Here is a 26445-nt window from a genome sequence, read left to right as displayed (position 1 = left end):
TCAGATTCTGAGGTCTTCTCATAGAAGACTTTAAAATCTTTTTATAGACGACCCTGAGTTCTTCTCATAGAAGACCCTGTGGTCTTCTCATAGAAAACCATGAGGTCTTCTCATAGAAGACACTGAGGTCTTCTCACAGAAGACCCTGAGGTCTCCTAATATAGGTCTTCTCATAGAAGACCCTGAGGTCACATAATATAGGTCTTCTCATAGAAGACCCTGCGGTCTTCTTATAGAAGACCCTGAGGCCTTCTCATAGAAGACCCTGAGGTCTTCTCATAGATGACCCTGAGGTCTTCTCATAGATGACCCTGAGGTCTTCTCATAGAATACCCTGAGGTCTTCTCATAGAAGACCCTGAGGTCTTCTCATAGAAGACCCTGAGGTCTTCTCATAGAAGACCCTGAGGTCTTCTCATAATAATAGAGGTCTTGTCATATAGACCACCTTGTGGTCTTCTCATAGAAGACTCTGAGGTCTTCTTATAGAAGACCCTGAGGTTCTCTCATAGAAGACCCTGAGGTCTTCTCATAGAAGACCCTCAGGTCTTCTCACAGAAGACCCTGAGGTCCTCTCATAGAAGACCCTGAGGTCTCCTAATAGAGGTCTTCTCATATAAACCACCTTGTGGTCTTCTCATAGAAGACCCTGAGGTCTTCTCTTAGAAGACCCTGAAATCTTCTCATAGAAGACCCTGAGGTCTTCTCATAGAAGACCCTGAGGTCTTCTCATAGAGGACCCTGAGGTCTTCTTATAGAAGACCCTGAAGTCTTCTCATAGAAGACCCTGAAGTCTTCTCATAGAAGACCCTGAGGTCTTCTCATAGAAGACCCTGAAATCTTCTCATAGAAGACCCTGAGGTCTTCTCATAGAAGACCATGAGGTCTTCTGATAGAAGACCCTAAGATCTTCTCAAAGAAGACCCTGAGGTCTTCTCATAGAAGTCCCTGATATCTTCTCATTGAAGACCCTAAGGTCTTCTCATAGAAGACTTTGAGGTCTTCTCATAGAAGACCCTGAGGTCTTCTCACAGAAGACCCTGAGGTCTTCTCATAGAAGACCCTGAGGTCTTCTCATAGAAGACCCCGACGTCTTTTCATAGAAGACCCTGAAATTTTCTCATAGAAGACCCTGTGGTCTTCTCATAGAAGACCCTGAGGTCTTCTTATAGAAGACCCTGTGGTCTTCTTATAGAAGACCCTGTGGTCTTCTCATAGAAGACCCTGAGGTCTTCTCATAAAAGACCATGAGGTCTTCTGATAGAAGACCCTAAGATCTTCTCAAAGAAGACCCTGAGGTCTTCTCATAGAAGTCCCTGATATCTTCTCATTGAAGACCCAAAGGTCTTCTCATAGAAGACTTTGAGGTCTTCTCATAGAAGACCCTGAGGTCTTCTCACAGAAGACCCTGAGGTCTTCTCACAGAAGACCCTGAGGTCTTCTCATAGAAGACCCTGACGTCTTTTCATAGAAGACCCTGAAATCTTCTCATAGAAGACCCTGTGGTCTTCTCATAGAAGACCCTGTGGTCTTCTCATAGAAGACCCTGAGGTCTTCTCATAAAAGACCTTAGATCTTCTCATAGAAGATTCTGAGGTCTTCTCATAGAAGACCCTGAGGTCTTCTTATAAAAGACCCTGAGGTCTTCTTATAAAAGACCCAGAGGTCTTCTCATAGAAGACCCTGAGGTCTTCTTATAGAAAACCTTTTTCTTTCAATGGGTCTATAGAAGCACCATTTCTTTGCGAAAGGGTCTCTGGAAGCCCGGTTTCTTTCAGAAAGGGTCTATAGATGGTCGCTTTCTTTCAGAAAGGGTCTATAGATGGTCGCTTTCTTTCCGAAACGGGTTTTCGAAAGCCCATTTGTTCAGAAGAGTCTCTGGAAGTCCGTTTTCTCTCAGAAAGGTTCTCTAAAACAGCTTTTCTTTCACGAAGGGTCTAAAGAAGCACCCTTTCTTTCAAGAAGGGTCTAAAGAAGCACCCTTTCTTTCAGGAAGGGTCTAAAGAAGCACCCTTTCTTTCAGGAAGGGTCTAAAGAAGCACCCTTTCTTTCAGGAAGGGTCTAAAGAAGCACCCTTTCTTTCAGGAAGGGTCTAAAGAAGCACCCTTTCTTTCAGGAAGGGTCTAATGAAGCACCCTTTCTTTCAGGAAGGGTCTAAAGAAGCACCCTTTCTTTCAGGAAGGGTCTAAAGAAGCACCCTTTCTTTCAGGAAGGGTCTAAAGAAGCACCCTTTCTTTCAGGAAGGGTCTAAAGAAGCACCCTTTCTTTCTGGAAGGGTCTAAAGAAGCACCCTTTCTTTCAGGAAGGGTCTAAAGAAGCACCCTTTCTTTCAGGAAGGGTCTAAAGAAGCACCCTTTCTTTCAGGAAGGGTCTAAAGAAGCACCCTTTCTTTCAGGAAGGGTCTAAAGAAGTACCCTTCCTTTCAGGAAGGGTCTAAAGAAGCACCCTTTCTTTCAGTAAGGGTCTAAAAAAAACACCCGTTCTTTCAGGAAGGATCTAAAGAAGCACCCTTTCTTTCAGGTAGGGTCTAAAGAAGCACCCTTTCTTTCAGCAAGGGTCTAAAGAAGCACCCTTTCTTTCAGGAAGGGTCTAAAGAAGCACCCTTTCTTTCAAGAAGGGTCTAAAGAAGCACCCTTTCTTTCACAAAGATTTTTAGAAGCCCCTTTTCTTTCAGAAATGGGTTACGGAAGCCCCATTTCTTACAGAAAGGGTCTCTAGAAGCTAATTTTCTTTCAGAGAGGGTCTTTAGAGCCCCATTTTCTTTCAGAAAGTGTTCTTGAAGACCGTTTCTTTTAGAAAGGGTCTCTGGGTCGTGGATTTTTTAAAGAATTTTTTTACAGCTCCTGGATTTTTTAAAGAATTTTTTTACAACTCGTGGTTTTTTTAATGAATTTTTTTACAACTCGTGGATTTTTTAAAGAATTTTTCTACAACTCGTGGATGTTTTATATAATTTTTTTACAACTCGTGAATTTTTTAAAGAATTTTTTTACAACTCGTGGATTTTTAAAAGAATTTTTTTACAACTCGTGGATTTTTTAAAGAATTTTTTACAACTCGTGGATTTTTTAAAGAATTTTTTTACAACTCGTGGATTTTTTAAATAATTTCTGTGGACCCCGAGGATTTTTTAAATAATTTCTGTGGACCCCGAGGATTTTTTAAATAATTTCTTTGGACCTCGAGGATTTTAAAAATAAGTTTTTTAGACCTCGTTGATTTTTTAAATAATTTCTTTGGAACTCGAGGATTTTTTAAAGAATTTTTTTTACAAATGGTGGATTTTTTAAAGAATTTTTTTTACAAATGGTGGATTTTTTAAAGAATTTTTTTTACTACTCGTGGATTTTTTAAAGAATTTTTTTAAAATTCGTGGATTTTAAAAATAATTTTTTTAGACCTCGTGGATTTTTTAAAGAATTTTTTTAAAACTCGTGGATTTTAAAAATAATTTTTTTAGACCTCGTGTATTTTTTAAAGAATTTTTTTAGACCTCGTGGATTTTTTAAATAATTTCTTTAGACCTTTAGTTTTTATGAGGAAGGGTCTTTTGATGCCAGCTTTTTTACCCAAAGGGTTTCCGGAAGCCCTTTTTTCAGAAGTGTCTCTGGAAGAACATTTTCTTTGAGAAGTGTGCCCGTTTTCTCTCAGAAAGGGTCTTTGGAAACAGCTTTGCTTTCAGAAAGGGTCTATAAAAGCAACATTTTTTGTCAGAAAGAGTCTATAGAAGCACCCTCTCTTTCACAAAGTTTCTCTGGAACCCCCTTTTCTTTCAGAAAGGTTATCTAGAAGCCCGTTTTCTTTCAGAAAGTGGTCTAGAAGCCTGTTTTCTTTCAGAAAGGATCTCTAGAAGCCCCTTTTCTTTCAGAAAGGGTATCTAGAAGTCCATTTCCTTTCAGAGAGTCCTTTGAAGCCCATTTTCTTTCAGAAAGGGTGTCTTGAAGGCCGTTTTCTTTTAGAAAGGGTCTCTAGAAGCCCGTTTTCTCTATAGAAGCACCCTTTCTTTTAGAAATGGTCTATAGATGCCCGCTTTCTTTTTGAATAAGTCTTTGGAATAACGCTTTCTTTTAGAAAGGGTCTCAAGAGGCCCTTTTTCTTTCAGAAATGCTCTATAGAAGCCGGCTGTCTCTCAGAAAGCGTCTCTAGTATCCCATTTTCTTTAAAAAACAGGTCTCTGGAACCCCATTTTCTTTCAGAAAGCTTCTTCTTTTAGAAACGTTCTCTGGAAGCCTGTTTTCTTTCTTTTAGAACGGCTCTTTAGAAGCTGCCATTCTTACAGAAATGGTCTCTGGAAGCCTATTTTCTTTAAAAATGGGTCTCTGAAAGCCTCTTTCATTTCAGGAAGTTTCTCTGGAAGCCCGTTTTCCTTTAGAAAGGATCTATAGAAGCACCCTTTCTTTCCGAAGAGTCCATGGAAGCATCTTTGCTTTTAGAAAAGGTCTATAGACGATCATTTTCTATCAGAAAGTTTCTCTGGAAGCCCTGTTTCTATCAGAAAGGGTCTATAAAATCATTAAAGACTTTTGTCGATGAAAGAGTTTATATCTCGGAAAGAGTGAACTTCTCCCTAGCAAGACATATGCAGGTGCGTTTAGAACAAAAAGTTTCACCTGTGGTGCAAATTTCTGAACCATCCTGGTGGAGGGCCAAAACTAAAATTGCGTATAAAGAGTGATTTTAGAAAAAAGAGACCATTAAACACTTTTGACAATGAAATATGTGTATCTTGGAAATTGTGGACTTCCTCTAAACAAGCCATCCATATACAAGTATGATCAGAACACCGAAACCTACCATCCAGGTGGAGCGCCTAAAGTAAACATATGCATAAAATGTGAGGTTAGAAAAGAGGGATTACGACCTGACAATGCATGATTAGAATGGATGTAATATTTATTAAATAGTCAAGGTCTCTTGAGACGATATCTTTTTGTCAACCGAGATTTTACCATTCTAATCGGAATCTTAATGTGACACTACAATAGGTTTGTTTGCGACATTAATTTCAAGTTTTCCAACTAAATGCTAAGATAAATTGGCAACTAATTAATGCTACGTCCCTGTACCAAAAAGACAACTACACAATTACATATTCACTTCATAAAAAAGGTAAGAGAGGGAGAACAAAAAACATAGACAAAACAAAATACCCATAAAAGCGATTTGAAAGATGTAAGATTTCGTTTGGAACGAAATAACAACAACAAAAAAACTTGTTGTGAATTCGAAGGGAAAAACTCAGTGTATCAAAAATCTTGTCAGTGTTTGCAAAGCATTGTTGGAAACAAGACAACCAACTGCCTAACTGAGTGAGGGGAAGCTTATTATTAGAACAGCAGCAGCAGCAAAGCAATTTTGATAAAAATCCAAGGCAAAAAGTGCAATTTTTTGATAATTAACTCCACCAGAAAAAAACTCCAAACAATCAAACCCCCAAAACATGGCCAGTCAAGAACTTATTAATGAATTGTATGATTTCATTTATCCATTGGCCCTGAAAGCTGGAGAAATCTTAATGGAAGGTTATAACAAAGCCAGCAAACGTGTTGATATTAAAAGTGATTTCTATGATGTGGTCACAGATTATGATAATCGTATTGAGGATTATTTGTGGTCAGAAATATTGAAGAAATATCCTCTGCATAAATTTATTGGCGAAGAAGATACCGCCAAGAATGATAATGTCTGTAAAGAATTGACAAATGATCCCACATGGATAATAGATCCCATTGATGGTACTTCGAATTTTATAAAACAAATACCGCATACCTGTGTTTCCATAGGATTGGCTGTGAACAAAGAAATTGTTTTGGGCATTGTAAATACCCCAGCTCAGGGGAAAATTTATACTAGCAAATTGGGCCAGGGGGCATTTTGTAATGGGCAACGAATACATGTTAGTGATTGTCAAAGGGTAAATATGGAAAATGTTTATAAATCTAATAAATTCTTTTGTAATTTGATATATTCCCATTGCAGGTTAATGATGCCAATGTGGGCTATGAAGTGTCATTACTACATGCCTCCGATATAAGAGATAAGCACATCAAAAGGATTTATTATATTGCAGCCCAGTCAAGAAGGTAAGGCGGCGGCAAGATTATTCGTGATGAGATAAACAGTAAAATTTTATTGTGCCCACTTGCCAGGGTAATAATTATAATAAAACTCCCTCTCTAAGTGGGCCATCATAACGTGTTGATAATCTGTGGGCAAATAAAAGATTGCTGATTGTTATTTGTTTTTTTTTTTCATTTAAATTATTGAAATTTATAACCTCCTCATAAACCGACACATGATGCCTGACAAAGCAACAGTCATTGGCCTAGGTTAAATATTTAATTAACAGCGAATCCATTTAAATGTTCTTCTTACTTCACTACAGACTCCTTTCCTACTCATTTAATTTTTCCTCCTTTCTTCCCTACAGACTCCTTTCCTATTCATGTGTTGTGGACTCTTTGTGCATGGTTGCTGCTGGTAATTTAGATGCATATCATGTTGAAGATATGTATCCATGGGATTGTGCTGCTGGCTACTTGTTAATCAAAGAGGCGGGAGGTGTGGTAACACATCCATATGGTGGTGCATTTGATATCATGAAACCGGACTTAATATGTGCCGGAACAGAAAAGCTACGTTCAGAGATTGAATCATTAATTCGTAAGGCAGATGGCAAGAAATCTGTGGGAGGTGGAGATGAAATTTGAAGAGTATTATTTGTAAACTTGTTGTAAATATTGAAAAAAATGATAATTTTTATTTTTTGTTAATTTTTTTGTTTACACAATTGTTTTTTTACCCACTTTTTAAGTGGGAATCGTTGTGAAGCTTTTCATTGAGCTTTTGACAATTTGCATTCCGCAAGAGAAAACAAACAAAACAAAAGTTTTTTGGCTCTCAAACGTCAAGAGAGAATGCAATATTTTTTGCGAGTGTGTTTAGGGTTGCCATGATGAAGAAATAAAACAACAAGAGGTGAAGTTGAATAGGCCACAAAACGTGGATTTTTTAAATAAATTTCCTTGAAAAAAATTGTTTAAAAAAATCCAAGCCTTGAAAAAAAAAATTCTTTAAAAATATCCACGCCTTGAAAAAAAATTCTTTAAAAAAATCCACGCCTTGAAAAAAATTCTTTAAAAAAATCCATGCCTTGAAAAAAATTCTTTAAAAAAATCCACGCCTTGAAAAAAATTATTTAAAAAAATCCACGCCTTGAAAAAAATTATTTAAAAAAATCCACGCCTTGAAAAAAAATTCTTTAAAAAAATCCACGCCTTGAAAAAAATTCTTTAAAAAAATCCACGCCTTGAAAAAATTTTTTTTAAAAAAATCCACGCCTTGAGAAAAATTCTTTAAAAAATCCACGCCTTGAAAAATTTTCTTTAAAAAAATCCACGCCTTGAAAAAAATTCTTTAAAAAAATCCACGCCTTGAAAGAAATTGTTTAAAAAAATCCACGCCTTGAAAAAAATTCTTTAAAAAAATCCATGCCTTGAAAAAAATTCTTTAAAAAAATCCACGCCTTGAAAAAAAAAATCTTTAAAAAAATCCACGCCTTGAAAAAAAATCTTTAAAAAAATCCACGCCTTGAAAAAAAATCTTTAAAAAAATCCACGCCTTGAAAAAAATTCTTTAAAAAAATCCACGCCTTGAAAAAAATTCTTTAAAAAAATCCACGCCTTGAAAAAAAAATCTTTAAAAATATCCACGCCTTGAAAAAAAATCTTTAAAAAAATCCACGCCTTGAAAAAAAATCTTTAAAAAAATCCACGCCTTGAAAAAAATTCTTTAAAAAAATCCACGCCTTGAAAAAATTCTTTAAAAAATCCACGCCTTGAAAAAAATTCTTTAAAAAAATCCAAGCCTTGAAAAAAATTCTTTAAAAAATCCACGCCTTGAAAAAAATTCTTTAAAAAAATCCAAGCCTTGAAAAAAATTCTTTAAAAAAATCCACGCCTTGAAAAAAATCTTTAAAAAAATCCACGCCTTGAAAAAAATTCTTTAAAAAAAATCCACGCCTTGAAAAAAATTCTTTAAAAAAATCCACGCCTTGAAAAAATTCTTTAAAAAAATCCACGCCTTGAAAAAATTCTTTAAAAAAATCCACGCCTTGAAAAAAATTCTTTAAAAAAATCCACGCCTTGAAAAAAATTCTTTAAAAAAATCCACGCCTTGAAAAAAATTCTTTAAAAAAATCCACGCCTTGTAAAAAAATTCTTTAAAAAAATCCACGCCTTGAAAAAAATTCTTTAAAAAAATCCACGCCTTGAAAAAAATTCTTTAAAAAAAATCCACGACTTGAAAAAAATTCTTTAAAAAAATCCACGCCTTGAAAAAAATTCTTTAAAAAAAACCACGCCTTGAAAAAAATTCTTTAAAAAAAACACGCCTTGAAAAAAATTCTTTAAAAAAATCAACGCCTTGAAAAAATTCTTTAAAAAAATCCACGCCTTGAAAAAAATTCTTTAAAAAAATCAACGCCTTGAAAAAATTCTTTAAAAAAATACACGCCTTGAAAAAAATTCTTTAAAAAAATCCACGCCTTAAAAAAATTCTTTAAAAAAATCCACGCCTTAAAAAAATTCTTTAAAAAAATCCACGCCTTGAAAAAATTCTTTAAAAAAATCCACGCCTTGAAAAATTCTTTAAAAAATCCACGCCTTGAAAAAAATTCTTTAAATAAATTTTCTAGGCCACAAAACGTGGGTTTTTAAAAAAAAATTTCCTATGGCCACAAAACGTGGATTTTTTAAATAAATTTTCTAGGCCACAAAACGTGGGTTTTTTATATAGAACTTTCCTGAAGGAAAGGGTGCTTCTATAGAACTTTCCTGAAGGAAAGGGTGCTTCTATAGAACTTTCCTGAAGGAAAGGGTGCTTCTATAGAACTTTCCTGAAGGAAATGGTGCTTCTATAGAACTTTCCTGAAGGAAAGGGTGCTTCTATAGAACTTTCCTGAAGGAAAGGGTGCTTCTATAGAACTTTCCTGAAGGAAAGGGTGCTTCTATAGAACTTTCCTGAAGGAAAGGGTGCTTCTATAGAACTTTCCTGAAGGAAAGGGTGCTTCTATAGAACTTTCCTGAAGGAAAGGGTGCTTCTATAGAACTTTCCTGAAGGAAAGGGTGCTTCTATAGAACTTTCCTGAAGGAAAGGGTGCTTCTATAGATCTTTCCTGAAGGAAAGGGTGCTTCTATAGAACTTTCCTGAAGGAAAGGGTGCTTCTATAGATCTTTCCTGAAGGAAAGGGTGCTTCTATAGATCTTTCCTGAAGGAAAGGGTGCTTCTATAGAACTTTCCTGAATTAAAGGGTGCTTCTATAGAACTTTCCTGAAGGAAAGGGTGCTTCTATAGAACTTTCCTGAAGGAAAGGGTGCTTCTATAGAACTTTCCTGAAGGAAAGGGTGATTCTATAGAACTTTCCTGAAGGAAAGGGTGCTTCTATAGAACTTTCCTGAAGGAAAGGGTGCTTCTATAGAACTTTCCTGAAGGAAAGGGTGCTTCTATAGAACTTTCCTGAAGGAAAGGGTGCTTCTATAGAACTTTCCTGAAGGAAAGGGTGCTTCTATAGAACTTTCCTGAAGGAAAGGGTGCTTCTATAGAACTTTCCTGAAGGAAAGGGTGCTTCTATAGAACTTTCCTGAAGGAAAGGGTGCTTCTATAGAACTTTCCTGAAGGAAAGGGTGCTTCTATAGAACTTTCCTGAAGGAAAGGGTGCTTCTATAGAACTTTCCTGAAGGAAAGGGTGCTTCTATAGAACTTTCCTGAAGGAAAGGGTGCTTCTATAGAACTTTCCTGAAGGAAAGGGTGCTTCTATAGAACTTTCCTGAAGGAAAGGGTGCTTCTATAGAACTTTCCTGAAGGAAATGGTGCTTCTATAGAACTTTCCTGAAGGAAAGGGTGCTTCTATAGAACTTTCCTGAAGGAAAGGGTGCTTCTATAGAACTTTCCTGAAGGAAAGGGTGCTTCTATAGAACTTTCCTGAAGGAAAGGGTGCTTCTATAGAACTTTCCTGAAGGAAAGGGTGCTTCTATAGAACTTTCCTGAAGGAAAGGGTGCTTCTATAGAACTTTCCTGAAGGAAAGGGTGCTTCTATAGAACTTTCCTGAAGGAAAGGGTGCTTCTATAGATCTTTCCTGAAGGAAAGGGTGCTTCTATAGAACTTTCCTGAAGGAAAGGGTGCTTCTATAGATCTTTCCTGAAGGAAAGGGTGCTTCTATAGATCTTTCCTGAAGGAAAGGGTGCTTCTATAGAACTTTCCTGAATTAAAGGGTGCTTCTATAGAACTTTCCTGAAGGAAAGGGTGCTTCTATAGAACTTTCCTGAAGGAAAGGGTGCTTCTATAGAACTTTCCTGAAGGAAAGGGTGATTCTATAGAACTTTCCTGAAGGAAAGGGTGCTTCTATAGAACTTTCCTGAAGGAAAGGGTGCTTCTATAGAACTTTCCTGAAGGAAAGGGTGCTTCTATAGAACTTTCCTGAAGGAAAGGGTGCTTCTATAGAACTTTCCTGAAGGAAAGGGTGCTTCTATAGAACTTTCCTGAAGGAAAGGGTGCTTCTATAGAACTTTCCTGAAGGAAAGGGTGCTTCTATAGAACTTTCCTGAAGGAAAGGGTGCTTCTATAGAACTTTCCTGAAGGAAAGGGTGCTTCTATAGAACTTTCCTGAAGGAAAGGGTGCTTCTATAGAACTTTCCTGAAGGAAAGGGTGCTTCCATAGAACTTTCCTGAAGGAAAGGATGCTTCTATAGAACTTTCCTGAAGGAAAGTGTGCTTCTATAGAACTTTCCTGAAGGAAAGGGTGCTTCTATAGAACTTTCCTGAAGGAAAGGGTGCTTCTATAGAACTTTCCTGAAGGAAAGGGTGCTTCTATAGAACTTTCCTGAAGGAAAGGGTGCTTCTATAGAACTTTCCTGAAGGAAAGGGTGCTTCTATAGAACTTTCCTGAAGGAAAGGGTGCTTCTATAGAACTTTCCTGAAGGAAAGGGTGCTTCTATAGAACTTTCCTGAAGGAAAGGGTGCTTCCATAGAACTTTCCTGAAGGAAAGGATGCTTCTATAGAACTTTCCTGAAGGAAAGTGTGCTTCTATAGAACTTTCCTGAAGGAAAGGGTGCTTCTATAGAACTTTCCTGAAGGAAAGGGTGCTTCTATAGAACTTTCCTGAAGGAAAGGGTGCTTCTATAGAACTTTCCTGAAGGAAAGGGTGCTTCTATAGAACTTTCCTGAAGGAAAGGGTGCTACTATAGAACTTTCCTGAAGGAAAGGGTGCTTCTATAGAACTTTCCTGAAGGAAAGGGTGCTTCTATAGAAATTTCCTGAAGGAAAGGGTGATTCTATAGAATTTCCTGAAGGAAAGGGTGCTTCTATAGAACTTTCCTGAAGGAATGGGTGCTTCTATAGACCATTTCTGAATGAAAGGGTGCTTCTATAGACAATTTCTGAAAGAAAAGCTGCTTCTATGGCCTCTTTCTAAAGTAAAGTGTGCTTTTATAGACAATTTCTGGAAGAACGTGTGCTTCTAAAGACCATTTCTGAAAGAAAGGCTGCTTCCATGGACTCTTTCTAAAAGAAAGACTGCTTCTATGGACCCTTTCTAAAGTAAAGGTGCTTCTATAGACCATTTCTGAAGTAAAGGCTCCTTCTATAGACCATTTCTGAAGTAAAGGGTGCTTCTATAGACCCTTTCTGAAGTAAAGGGTGTTTCTAAAGACCATTTCTGAAAGAAAGGCTGCTTCCATGGACTCTTTCTAAAAGAATGGCTGCTTCTATGGCCTCTTTCTAAAAGAAAGACTGCTCCTATGGACCCTTTCTAAAGTAAAGCGTTCTTCTACATACCCTTTCTGAAGTAAAGAGTGCTTTAATAGACCCTTTATGAAGCAAAGGGTGCGTCTATAGACCATTTCTGAAGTAAAGAGGGTGCTTCAGGGTGCTTCTATATAACGTTTCTGAAGTAGAGGCGGCTTCTATAGACCCTTTCTGAAGTAAATGGTGATTTTGTAGACCTTACTTGAGGTTTAAGCCATTATCTGTATTTGACTTCAGCGAAAATATTTATATTTTTTCAATTTTTATTTAAAGCTTTAATCGCAATAAATGAATAAATAAATAAATATAATTTTATTTTGAGAAGTAAAACCCAACTCCGAAAAAATAGATATCGTTGTGATCAGCACAACAAGACCTATCAGCGGCCAAAATTTCAAAAAAAAAAAGATAATAAAATAAAATCGAGTGGAGCCCCTAAAATAGTGGATATAAGTGGAGATTTCATTTGTCCCCATCAGTATTATTTTTTTTTTACTATTGGCAACCCTACCCCCACTATCTCTTTTTCACTTATTTCATTGAATGTTTTTCTACTCTCCCTAATTACTAATATTCACTCTTCATTTTACGCTTCTAGTTTATTGAAATAACTCAAGCCAAGAGGAACGAATAACAAAGATACGTAATAAGACGAACAACTTAAACGTTTTTTTCAACTGGAGACAAAAGTTAAAATTCAATAAAAAAACTAAAAAACGCACAAACATTCCGCCACACAAAATGTCCCCTGCACCTGTAACAGATGAAGATTTGAAACGTTATTACGATGTTGCCTTGAGTTTGGTCATCAAATGTGGACATCTAATGCGTGAAGGTTTCAACAAAACGGAATCAAACTTTGAGGTCAAATCGGCCTTCTATGATTTGGTCACCGTATACGATAAACAAATTGAAGATATTTTGATTAAAGGATTTCAAGATGCATTTCCTGAGTCAAAAATTATTGGCGAAGAAGAATCAGCGGCCAATAAACGTTTGGCCGAATTGACAGATGATCCAACATGGATTATAGATCCCATAGATGGTACAACAAATTTTATTAATAAAATTCCACACTGTTGTATCTCGGTGGGATTGGCTGTGAAGAAGGAATTGGTAGTGGGTGTTGTTTTTAATCCCATTTTGAATGAAATGTTTTCGGCATGGAAAGGTCATGGAGCCTATTTGAATGGAGAACGTATACACGTTAGCAAAGTTACTGAGGTAAGGTTTTTTTTTTTTTTTGGTATCTTATCGGAAGGTTTTGTGGAGTTTTATAGTAACAAACAAAATGCTTTATTATATTTGTCGCGCATCTAATCTTTAAGGTCAGTAATTGTGTTCTAACACAGCTGATAAAACAAATAGGGGTATCTAAACACAATAATGGGAAATTGCAAATCATTTGTAAATAGACTAAGAGAGCAGGAAATGTAAACAAAAAAAAAGTAGTATTTTTGGAAGATCTGATTATCTTAGATCCGTAATAGCTATTTCGGAAAAAATCTTCCTCTCCTTAACTATCGCAAAGTGCTAAAGGCCCCTCAATATTAATAGCATTCTATTTACAGATCAACAATGCCGTTGTGGCCCTTGAAGTATCCCTCATTCATGCTCCACGTGTCAGAGATAAAAATGTCAAGCGTTTGGCAAAGTTGGCCTCAAATGCTTCAGGGTAAAATCAACTTTTTGCGAAATAAAGAAACCTCTCTTTTAATCTAACTTTCTCCTTTTTTCTTTCGTAGGACACGTGGCATTGGTTGTGCTGCCTTAACCCTATGCTATGTTGCCTGTGGTCGTTTTCAAACTTTCCACGTCGAGGATTTACAGCCATGGGATATTGCTGGTGGAGCGGTGATTTTAACTGAGGCTGGTGGCCTAATTAAGCATACGAAAGGTGGTGTATTCAATATTATGAAACCTGATTTGATATGTGCTTGTTCAGAGAACCTCTTGAATCAGGTGCAAAACTTGATTGCAGAAGCTGATCAGATAACAGAATTTGAATTTAAATAAACTAAAATTATGTAAATAAAATCATATATTAAACTATAAATAAAATAGGCTGTTTGTACTTACATTTGGTGGCATGCCATGTTGAAAGCCCATTGGTGGCATATTGGGACCTTGGGGCGGCATTTGCATACCCATGTGAGGACCTTTAAAAAACAAAAATACATTAGTTAGATTTTCTAAAAAAGGAATTTATTTAAGTGGGATCTCCGGGAATTTTTATGAAATTTTCGAGATTTCAAGAGGTGATTCGACGAGATCATTAGGTCTATTCGATAACTTAACAGGTGGAAAGTAACTCCAAGTTCTTGCAAGTACTTTTAAGTTCTTTTTTATTGAACAAGTTTGTTATCTAACATCATTTTTTAAAAGTTTTGTACACATTTGTTCAAATTTTAGGGTTATCGAACAGACCTATTATCGTCATCAAACCAACAAGCCCCTCTGATATGAAAATTTCATAATTATTCTTGTAATTGTTCTTAAGAAAATGCAAACTTACCCATAGGCTGATGATGTGGTGGCATATGATGACCCTGGGGACCACCCGGTGGTCCCTGACCAGGAGGACCATTGAGATGAGGTGGCGGTGCCCCTTGTCCGCCAGGCTGTTGTTGTGGCACCCCATGTGGTGGTACACCATGGGGTCCATGACTCATGGGTGGACCCTGAGGTGGCCCACCTTGACCACCGGGTGGACCATGTTGACCTGGAGGTGGTGGACCATGTTGTGTCACCACTCCATGTTGCTGGCCAGACATGGGACCATGTTGTGGTGCACCATGCGGCGGTCCATGTGGAGGACCATGTTGCATGGGATGGCCGTATGGCGCGCCTGGATGTCCAGGTGGCGGTGGACCATGTTGTCCCGGACCTGGAGGTGGTCCCTGCATATGTGGTGGAGGGCCGTGGGGCGGACCCTGGGGTGGACCATGCGGAGGTCCCTGTGGTGGCCCACTAGGAACTTGCGGTGGACCCGGCGGCGGTCCACCGGGTCCCTGTTGTCCTGGATGTGGTGGATATGGACTGTGTGGCGAGGGTGAGGGAGCCGGACTTTGTGATGGTGGCCCCATTGGACTTGGTGCCTGTGGTGGTGGCATTGGACTATTCGCCGGTGATGGCGAAGTCATTTTGTAGCTCAATTTTTAAACTTTTCAAGCCAAAAATTCGTTTAAAATCACTTTTTTTCTCCCTCAACCAACAATAATTGATGTAACTGTGTTGTTGTACCACAGCAACACACACACACATACACACACTAATGCAATACAACGCCGCAAACGGGCTTTCGTTGTCGGGTGTGTTTTTATTTACACAATTTTGGGTTGTTTTTCATGTAATTCTCTCTGGATTTTGCCTTTTTATTGTACAATCTAGTTTTTTAAACACTTTTTATTAGATTTATTCACTTTATTATACTTTTTTTCTTGTTAAATATGCAAAATATGCACGACACAAACACGACAAAACGACGCGAGTCCAAAGTTAGTAGCCGTATGAATAATGTCGGTAACGGCGTCGAATTATTCTTTTAACGGCATTGGGCATGCAGTGCATCTTAAGGGGTGTTTACATTAGACAATGATGAGGAGACAGAGACAAAAATAGGTGTGTTCGTTTACTCACATGGTACAATTACAAAGGTAGATGCATCGGCGAATTGCTACAACAAAGCAACTTTTTTTGTAATGTAAACTGTCAAAATTTTCGCCAAATGGTCTCTTGTTGTCTCTATTTATCGCTTGTGTTTGTCTATAAAGTGAAGACATGCTATCTCTTGCTTACCGAATCATATGTTTTTTTTTGTTTTGATTTTCATGAGTAGGAACCCAGCAAAAAAGTTTGGAAGTAGTGCAATGCAGAGTTATGATTTCAATACATCTTTCGATGCAGTCTACACGGAGTTATGAAAAATGCACTCCGCTCGATACATTTTAGAAGAACTCGCTTATAGATCCCTAGCCAATCAAGCCAATTTTTTGAACCCTACAGTCGCACTCTTTTTTTCTGAACACAAGAAAGAGTGTCTAAAATTATAAGAATTTGTTTAAAAAAAAAAATAATGAAATACAAACTAAAGATACGAACATTGCTGTAATTCACGTGACGCAAATTATTTTTGAGATGGAGTTAGAGTTTTTTTGGAAATCTGAACTGGAGTTGGAGGAAAAATGAAAAACCATTTGGATGATGAAGCAATATCAGTTGCGGTGCCACAAAAAGCAGAGCAGAGGAAGTAAACTCAGTTATGATCAAATTTAATGGAGAGTTTTTATAATTTGTATTATGCTAAGTTTACATTTACGAAATCCACTCGATTTCAACTGTCAAATCCATAGCTCAAATGTCAAATGAAATCTCATCTGGATTTCATTTGACGTTTAATCTATGGATTTGACAGTTGAAATCGAGTGGATTTCGTAAATGTAAACATAGTATTAGTGTAATAAAGTTAATATTCTTGTTTACGCGAATAAGCAAAGTATTTTATTTATTTTGGGATATTTGCAATGGCTTGCATTTTATAGCATCTTTAGACTGCATTTAAACTCAATCCAAAACACTACATCAAAGGCTGTGATTTGGATCGAAATTGGAGTGCATCATAGCTGTGTGCCGTGGAAGCAAAATGGAGTGCATCCTAGCTGCGCGCTCTCTTGTAAAATTCATAGGAAAAGATGTACTCCAGCCGCAATTGTTCTAGGGATTTAACTGCATGCGCGGATGGTAACTTTTTGCTGGGTGGCAGCAATGTCAAAAAGAAACATAAAAAATCAATTTTCGTCTTTTATTTCACAGTTTTTAATTTAGCTTTGCCAGCGTTCGACTTTTTCTTCTGTTTTTCGTCCATTCTCTTCTTCATTGCGAAATAATCGTAAAACAAAAGTAGAAAAATCAATTCTGCCATTTTTTACCTGCAGAAATTTGTCTGGTAGCCTGTGTTAGAAGAGAAAGCCATTATTGCTCTCTCTCCTCTCTCACTCTCTTAAAAATTGCTTCCAGTTTTGCCACTTTTCTTGGTTAAGGAACGCTTTGCAGGTTAATGTCCAATTTACATTAGCAACTTTTTCGTCATTTAGAGCTGTTTCGTCATTTATTTGCAAAAACAGGCAACATTTTGCGTCATTTAGTCGATGGTCAGACTAGTAAGGTTTCTTGAAACCAATTTCGTTAAAGTTTCTTTTCAAGTTTCGTTAGTGTCCACACACGTTAACGTGAAATTTAAGATTTTTTCGTGTCCCCTTATTTTACTATTCGCATTTGTTGTGTTTCTCATACCAAAAAACAAAGCAAACATATATAAATAAACTAAACAACAACACAAAATAATTAACATTAATAATTAAATTAATAGTAATAGCTAAATTTTGTCCATTTCATTAATAAAATGTTTTTGTTAATTCTTTTTATGCTTGTTTCGTTGTTAACGTTGGCTTGAGAAAATCACAATGAAAGAAAATGGTACAAAAAATCTTGCAAAGAACAACAAGAAGAGGCAACACAACAAACACAGAAAACCATGCACATGGGTTTCACTACTTCATACCCCTCGCCTATAAACTTGACGTCGCCATGTTGAAATCATGCTAGTCTGACCATCGACTTATGTCCAATTTACATTAGCAACTTTTTCGTCATTTAGAGCTGTTTCGTCATTTATTTGCTAAAACAGGCAACATTTTGCGTCATTTACCATACAAAAATAAATGACGATAGCTACGTCATTTATTCTAAACAACGCACGAAAACACCATACTATTATACGCAACCCTGCTTTTTCGTCGTAAACTACCAAAAAATGCAACTGTTTTATGATGTCTTTGTTTGTTTGTGTGTGTTGTAGAAAAACAAAAATACTCAAACGATGACAAAAGTAAAAATAAATGTTTAAAAAACTTGCAAAAATTATGTTTTTTTTTTTTGTTTTTAGAATTAATTTAAGTTATTTGATACACATTTGTGTTGTGAAATTCCTATTTCTCTGAATAAATATATCGTGTGAGTGTGTTTGTGTTATTGTATAAGTGTGTAAGTGCGATTGTGTGCGTAAGCAAATGACGCAAAAAAACAGATGTAAATACACTTCATTTGATTCTAGGATTTCGTAAAACGAAATCATTTAATGTGTATATGTAAATTGGACTTTACCATACAAAAATAAATGACGATAGCTACGTCATTTATTTGAAAACACCATACTTTTATACGCAACCCTGCTTTTTCGTCATAAACTACCAAAAAATGCAACTGTTTTATAATGTCTTTGTTTGTGTGTGTTGTAGAAAAACAAAAATACTCAAACGATGACAAAAGTGAAAATAAATGGTTAAAAAACTTGCAAAAATTATGTTTTTTTGTTTTTGGAATTCATTTAAGTTATTTGATACATATTTGTGTTGTGAAATTCCTATTTTTCTAAATAAATATACATGATACAATGATACAAGGTAACCTCACGCTCACAGCTCACAGAGTTGTATAAGCTTTGCCGTCCCTTCATTGACAAAATGATTTTGACAAACTTTGTATGTATATGTTAAAATATACATACATATGTCAGGTTTATTTACATTTTAAATTCCAAAACAATTTAATAAAATATTTTTAATTTAAAATTTTCAGACACATGGGGGTCAATTTAGCGCTACACGTCTATCTGGATGGAGAATAACTCTCGAGCGGATCAGCCGATGTGGTCCAAATGTTGGTCCTCGAAATATTTTTCCAATCATTGATCAATTTCACATTAGCTACCGTGACATAAAGCATGAATTTGGTTGCGGATTTATAATTTTATAAAGTTTAAACCATCTGGTCTCCAGCTTCAGCCTATAGTCTAAGGTCAAAATTGTGCTTCATCGCAATTATGTTTCAGACGATTTGCACTTAATTTATCCATGACCGTCCTTCTATCTAGCTGGTGCGCATAATAACTCCCGAACGGATTAATCTATATGTCTTCGTTTAGGTTCGAAGACGAACCATATCGGTCCACTTCTTCCGGTACCACCCCAACAAAATCTCAAACATTTTCGCTAAAATGGTGCGCACGGTAACTCTCGAACGGATCAACTGACTTAGTCCAAAAATAGTATTTCTTTCGGGCCTATATCGTTTCAATCCTTCGAGTACCTTCACACAAAATGTTTCCTTAAATGCAGTTTATTTGATATTGCACATAGTAATATTTCTTTCAAACATGGGCATGTCCCTGCTTCCTGACATAATGACCAAAAGGTAACAAAATCCTACAAGGAAATGACTCCAAGATGGAATATGGCGTCGAGAGCTTTTTGGACCACTACGTCAGAAATCATGGACTTACACACGAAAAACATAATATCGCTCCACAGGGAGTAGCATCGGTATAAATATTCGAAGGATCTTCCAACAGCCCCAACCAAAACTGCACTTCAACAAAAAAGTTGTACTTTTGTGGTGGAGGTACAATAAGGAGAAGCGCGATATGGACCATTTTAGAAGTTAAACTAAATTTGTACAAAATATTATCCATAGTTTGAATCAAATTGTTTGCTTTTCCGTTCAAGAGAAATATCGTTTACCGTTTTAGTGACATTTTTTTAACTTTTGGGTGAGGTACCGGAAGTTGTGGACCAATATTGTCCATCTTCAATCTCATAGTAAGTATAGACTCCAAATTGTCTAAAACGAATTTCGTCCAAACATACCCGGGGTCTAAAACCATTATTTCGATGGGCACATTTTGGCCGTAAATACTGAGGGTATAAGGAAGCGGAAGACTATGGCTGACTTCCGAAACACCAGTTGCTTTGTAAATATCTTAGGCATCCTATTCAATAACGTCGCTGTTGTGCATTTGAAACGCAGATTAGATTTTGCAACATATGCTCTGTTCCAGAAGCAGCAAGAATCTACTAATTTTTACTACGATAACATTTTTTCCTTTATGTTATCGAAAAAAATAGTAAAAATTAGTAGATTCTTGCAGTACTGGAACAGACCATGTGTGTATTGTAAAATACTTTTACAATGCACGAGCAATAACTGAAACAACGGAGTTTTAAGACCAAATATCTCAAATAAATATCACAAACTCGACGGTAGAGCATTCCCAGCGAAGTCAGACCCAATCACAACGCTCCATATTACAAGGATAAACCTCTTACTGTCCGCAGGAACATTTAAAACACAAACAAGATATATATATGTGTATCTAATAATTGTAGTTTTAATTTTCTATATAGTAGAAAAGTACAAAAATTAATAAAAATTGCGTTCTAAGCATTAATAAGAACCCCTATTTGAATTACTTTATTCCATCGGAACACAATTGTTCATTGGCTTCACTATCCAAAGAGGGTTCGTAACTAAACATTTCCTTGAGGGACGGACATTAGCTCTTAGCAGAAATCCATTTCCTAATAGTGACTTGACTCTCTGAGGTTTTTGTATTATATTGAGATATATTTGCTTGGCGTTATATGTGTCCGGATTGACTGTCGCCACTTATTTCTTCTCCTACATGTTCCGGGCGTTGACACACATATTTGCTGATTGGTCTGACTTGCGTCTGTAAAAGAAATATTTGCATATTTACTGCATCCTTTTGTCAAACTATGAAGCGATAACATACCATTTTATTTCCTTTGTTCCTTCATCGTGGGAGAAATCTTTAATTTCTTCACTTTCCCATGAGGCATTTTCTGGTTGTCCAATTCAACGTTGTTTTTCTTGCTATAGCTATAGCCTCAACATTGACGTGTTTATCAACAGCCAAATCGGTGCGACTGCGGAGAATCTCAGCATAAAAAATTCAACTTACGAACATTGAGCAATGGATTGAGGCGACGGAATAAACGATTGAGTGATCTTTTGCAACTTTTGTACGTCATCAGGAACTGGTAAAGGGTTTAGTGACCTGTAACAACCAGAACACATTCAATATATTAATACAAATCCATTCCCATTCGCTACAAACCAAATAACTCATTAGCTGCTTCGCTGACGTTTGCTGTTTGCGACATCAGGATGAATAAACGCTGCTGGAAAGCAATCACTCTTTTTCTTGACTTTTTTTATTCTTATCTTTTATTCCAGTCCTCTAGCGGTCTAGCTTTGTCTAAAGGCCTGCGTACATAAGCTGCTCTGCCTGATTGCCTTGCTTTCCTGCTTCAATTTTGACATAATAAAAATAAAAGAATAAAGAAGGCCGAGGAAATTTCGAACTGGGTTGCCCTTTTCTTTTTTATTCTTTTATCAGAAGTAAGCAAGGTAAGCAGGCAAGGCAGCTTATGTACGCAGGCCTTAAAATCTGCAATAAGAATACAAAGATATTCAAGTTTACTTCTGAGAAACAGAAAAACACAATTTCGTTCTGCTTCTACATAAATACACAGTTATTTTAGCGAGTTTTGACCGCGATGTCCGTTTCATTTGCACACACTGCACACCATTTTTGTTGACAATTTGTTTTTCCAAAATTGAAAATATTCAAAAATAAATATTTTTATTATACACAAACGTAAACAAACAGTGTTTTGTTTTTGTTGTAATTGACATACAATGACAACAAAAACTTTCACATTGTTTCGATACAGTGTTGTATTTGGCAGCTCAAGGACGGTTTTTTCAAATGAGATTACCTTCTTATTCTGCCATGATAAATATATTGTGTGCGTGAGTTTGTGTTATTGTATAAGTGTGTATGTGCGATTGTGTGCGTAAGCAAATGACGCAAAAAAACAGATGTAAATACACTTCATTTGATTCTAGGATTTCGTAAAACGAAATCATTTAATATGCATATGTAAATTGGACTTAAAAATGGTAACAAATGGTAAAAGTGGTAACCTCAGGTAATGCTTGGTTTACATTCGGCGTCTTTTCGTGATTTCGAAGGCGTTTCGTGATTTCGCGCGGAATCATGCAAAATTTATCATGATTTCGCATACAAAAATGAAATCATCTCATTTCGTGATTTCAGCGAAATCAACCTCGAAATCACAGTACACATGATATACAACCTTGCTTTTGCCTAAAAAAGTACCAAAAGTTGCAACACTTTTCACGTATCACAATAAACAAGGTAGATGTGCGAATTGCTGAAACAACAAATTTTAGTATCAAAATTTGTAAACAACGTGAAAAAATATTAAATAACTTTGTTACAATGCTATTTTTCATTGTGTTCCCGTACTTTTTTAATGGTAATTTTAGAAAATAGATCTAATTGTAAAAAATTTCTCCCCCATACAAATTTCCTAAAAAATACGGAAACGGAAAAATGACAGAAATTGCAAAAACTCCAGCAGAAATGTCAAAATCAACGTATCAGCTATAATATTAGATACCAATGAACATATGAACATGCTTGCTGCTAGTTCTAATAGGCCAAAATTGTATGGCAGAAAACAGGAGAAGACGGTGTTATTCGGCGCTATTTTTGTTTAAAGAGAAGTGCAAATCTTGCTAGATTTCGGAGTACGGGAACGCATTTTTAGCACTAAACGGGAAAACTACTGCATGTACTAATATTTTGTAGGTTCTGAGCACAACTTTTATCTATCAAAATTTATTATTATGATGTCTCAACTATAAAATCATTATTTATTTTTTTTTTATTTTTTGGTACTATACACAATTGATATGATATATAGATAATTTTACGATAATTTTTTAAATAAAGTTGTAAAGTTCTGTATTTCGAATATTTTTGATGTTTAATTCAATTTACAACAACTTGTTTTGAAAATTCATGTTCAATCAGCTGCGCATATGCATCTACCTTGATCATTGTGATATGTTTGAAATCAACAAAAAATAAGTGTAAACACAGGGGTGTATTTCAGGATTTCGTGAAATCCAATGGATTTTGGAGCGCAAGTGTAAACTTGGCATTAGGTCATGTTTATATTATAGCCTTTTGCAGGGTTAACCTTCTTAATGAGGATTTATTTGACGTATACACAAAGGCATTGACATTTGAAACCCAGTGGGTTTGTTAAATCCGGTTATATATAAACGTACTATTAGTTACGATCAAATTTAATGGAGAGTTTTTATAATTTGTGTTAATGTAATAAAGTTAATAATCTTGTTTTACACGAATAAGCAATGTATTATATTTATTTTGGGATATTTCAATGGCTTGCATTTTATAACATCTTTAGACTGCATTTAAATTCAATCCAAAACACTACATCAAAGGCTGTGATTTGGATCGAAAATCCTAGCTGTGTGCCGTGGAAGCAAAATGGAGTGCATCCTAGCTGCGCGTTCTCTTGTAAAATTCATAGGTGAATTCATAGGAAAAGATGTACTCCAGCGGCAATTGTTCTAGTGATTTAACTGCATCCGCGGATGCAAACTTTTTGCTGGGTAGGTTTACATTTACGAAGTCCACTCGATTTCAACTGTCAATTCCATTGCTTAAACGTCAAATGAAATCCAATGGATTTCAGATGAGATTCAATTTGACGTATACACAAAGGAATTGACAGTTAATATCCACTCGATTTCGTGAATGTAAATGTACTAATAGTTCAGGTCCACACTAGAACAATTTCATTGAAAAAATTTCGTGAAATTAAGATAGAAACACAATGAAATACGCCGCTTTTTTCACGCTAAGTTTCATGTAAAAGATTAAAGGCCAAGTACTACCTAATTCAAATGCTACCTAATTCATTGGAATTACGTAGTACTTGGCCCTTAATCTTCTACATGAAACTGAGCGTTAAAAAGCAGCGTATTTCAATGCGTTTCTACCTTTAGGCCTTCTTGGAATTACAAAAAATAAAGGTGTGACCAGAATGAAATGCGCCGCTTTTTTCACGCTCAGTTTTATGTAAAAGGTCAAAGGCCAAGTACTACCTAATTCATTGGAATTACGTAGTACTTGGCTTTTAGTCTTTTACATGAAACTGAGCGTGAAAAAGCGGCGCATTTCATTGTGTTTCTACTTAATATTTTTCCGCATTCGATTGAATATTAAGCTTAGTTCCAAAACTAAGAAGTTTTTACACATTTAACACATTTTGCACATTTTTACCCGAAATTCGTTCCCGTAAACCAAAAAAGTTGCAAAATGTTCACCTCTCTTTGAACAAAAATGGCGCTGAATAGGTTTCTCTTTAGAAACTTTTTACACGATAAATTTGAACCGACTTTGACATTTGTTCCAGATTTTTTGACGTTTCTGCCATTTTTCCGTTCCCGTACATTTTGGAAAATTGTGCGCGTTGAACTCATTTTTGACGGTTCTCTCTTTTGCACATTTTTCCATTAAAAAAGTACTGGAACGGAGCTTAAAGTGACTGGAATGTTTATTAGGTTATGCCTTGTTCAGACTGACGGTGTTTCGCTCTCTATTCGTTGTTCGACCCCAAATTACGATGTAATTACTTCATTTCCCATACAAAATATTGAGAACGAACAACAATTTGTGTACATTGTTCAATTTAAATTTTTCTCAGAACGATGATAAAATGTGTCCCATCTCTAACAAATGAGAGAATTTATCGAAATAAATTAAATATGACAGGAAAAATACAAAATTTAAAAATTTATTAAAAACCCAAACATTTTTGGAAAAACTGCAAAATATGAATGAAAAGTAAACGGTTTAACGACTAGTATATGTACATTCAAATCATAACAAATTTTGTCTTCTCTTTCATTGGATTTACATTTCTTGTCCATCGTTTCAAATTCACGTACAAATTTAGAAACAAAAATCAAATGCCTGCCGGAAAATTCTGTATACCAAAAAGATATTTTGGCAGGTTTCTCTCTCGTTAATTTTTAAAATAGAAAAAATTGAAAATATACTGAAAACGCCAAAATTGTGAGAAGAAAATAGAAAACATGAATGAAACTAATATAATTTAATATTAAATAGATATCTGAAAGAAGGACAAATATTTTTTCAGTTCATATCAATAAACTTTACTCGTCTTTTGGCTGAAACTTTCTTTAACTAGGCGTTTACACCAGACAGTTTGTCTTCAAATACAACTCTGATTTACTAACACATGCATACATTTGTCGTTTGTCTCTCAGATGTCCATCAGTTTTTCACAGACAGCCGGGTTGACAAATTTTTGACATTTTTGTGAAAAAGAAGTGAGATGATTATTCAAATGTGTTGAAAACAAAAGAATATGTACAAAACAAAATATGTGAACGGAAAACAAAAAGAAATCGGTGATTTTCATTCATAATTTTACAACTGTTTTCGCAGTTGTCTGGACGCCTACGTCACACAGGCAAGTTGTGTGATTTTGACAATCAATACATGAACTCAACTGTCCTGTCATTTGTAAACGCAGGGTAAAATCAGTAAACAAAAACCATGGTACAATAATACAGGTAGCATTATCATGCCAGCTGATGGTAACATATGGCCTGTTCCCGTACTTTTTAAAGTGGTAAAAGTCGTAAAAGTTGTAAAAGTCGTAAACGATTTTCATATAAATTTTGTGTACGGGAACGCAAAATGTGTAAAAGTGGTAAAAATTGTAAAAACTTTTTAGTTCTGGAACAGAGCGATAATGTGTCAATTGCATTGAATTGATGTCAAATTTTGACATCTTTGGTCTGTTCCTTTACTTTTGAAAATGGTAAAACTGGCAAAAGTAGCAAAAGTTGTAATCTACTTCCATATGAATTGTATGGTGTCTGAAGTAAAGGAACGCTTTTCGAGTAAAAAGTTGTAAAACTTGAAGATTCTTGCACGTAAAGGAACAGGGCTATAATGTTGCCAACAATTGCCGATTCGGCTACCTGTATATTTGTACCATGACAAAAACTATGAAAATAGCTTTGTTCCTTTACTTTTTTAATGCTAAGGGTGGTAAAAGAGAAAAGTGTGAAAATTGCTCTCTTATGAACATTTTTTATTTATTTTATTTTATTTATTATTCATACATAGTAATGAAAAAGTCTTTAAGACCAAAGTGCGCAGTACAAATAAATACAAAATATCTTGCTGATTAATTGATGACTAATGCTTGGTTTACATTTACGAAATCCACTCGATTTCAACTGTCAACTCCATAGGTTAAACGTCAAATGAAATCCAATGGATTTCAGATGAGATTTCATTTGACGTTTGAGCAATGGAATTGACAGTTGAAATCGAGTGGATTTCGTAAATGTAAACTTAGCATAAGATAACATTATACAAAAATAAAAAAATATAGTTTGCAAAAATGACAAAAATTAAAAGAAAAGGAAACTAGAAAAACGGCTCCCCAGCCAAAAAGAATGAAAGGTAATGAATTAAAATCCCATGTTAATAATAATGCACGTACTACAGGCACCGGGCTACGTTACGTTTAAATGTATTGGGTGAATATGCAAAACTTCGCAACTTAAGAGGCAGGTGATTCCAAAGCCTTGCTACTCTAACAAGGAATGATCAATCATAGATACCGGACCAAAAGCGAGGGAGTAAGATTTGTGGATTGCGTAAGAATCGCGAGAAAATCAACTTTGAACAGAGTAATTCCGGTGTACCGTTTTTAATAATTTTATAAAAGCATGACATAACCAGAACATTTATGTACGACTGAAACGGAAGTCCCAAAAACTGCAAAGTATAACTGGAGATATGATCTCTATAATTTAAACGGTATACATATCGA

General features: G+C 35.8%; 3 protein-coding genes across 3 annotated transcripts in view; 2 read left to right on the top strand and 1 right to left on the bottom strand.

Moving 5' to 3' along the window:
- The window catches only part of brm (ATP-dependent helicase brm), a 31787-nt gene extending 16466 nt beyond the window's left edge, over nt 1–15321 (bottom strand). Inside the window, exons 1-2 of the mRNA XM_073985733.1 lie at nt 14319–15321; nt 13883–13962 (exon numbers count right to left, since the gene is read on the bottom strand). Of these exons, the coding sequence (XP_073841834.1) occupies nt 13883–13962; nt 14319–14946 (708 nt within the window). The 5' untranslated portion in view covers nt 14947–15321. The remainder of the gene's footprint in view (nt 1–13882; nt 13963–14318) is intronic.
- LOC141403392 (inositol monophosphatase 1-like) lies at nt 5095–6772 on the top strand. Its single transcript, XM_073985735.1, has 3 exons — nt 5095–5913; nt 5979–6082; nt 6430–6772. The coding sequence occupies exons 1-3, from the start codon at nt 5440–5442 to the stop codon at nt 6707–6709; spliced, it is 858 nt and encodes a 285-aa protein (XP_073841836.1). The 5' UTR covers nt 5095–5439; the 3' UTR covers nt 6710–6772.
- LOC141403391 (uncharacterized) lies at nt 12344–13864 on the top strand. The gene is made up of 3 exons (XM_073985734.1): nt 12344–13027; nt 13375–13478; nt 13549–13864. The coding sequence occupies exons 1-3, from the start codon at nt 12545–12547 to the stop codon at nt 13817–13819; spliced, it is 858 nt and encodes a 285-aa protein (XP_073841835.1). The 5' UTR covers nt 12344–12544; the 3' UTR covers nt 13820–13864.
- Nucleotides 15322–26445: the final 11124 nt, after the last annotated feature.

This window comes from Musca autumnalis, unplaced genomic scaffold, assembly GCF_047663935.1.
Source record: "Musca autumnalis isolate F117 unplaced genomic scaffold, ASM4766393v1 scaffold_4, whole genome shotgun sequence".
NCBI lineage: Eukaryota > Metazoa > Arthropoda > Insecta > Diptera > Muscidae > Musca > Musca autumnalis.
Note: the sequence above shows the minus strand (reverse complement) of the source record. Positions and strands in the feature narration are given on the sequence as shown.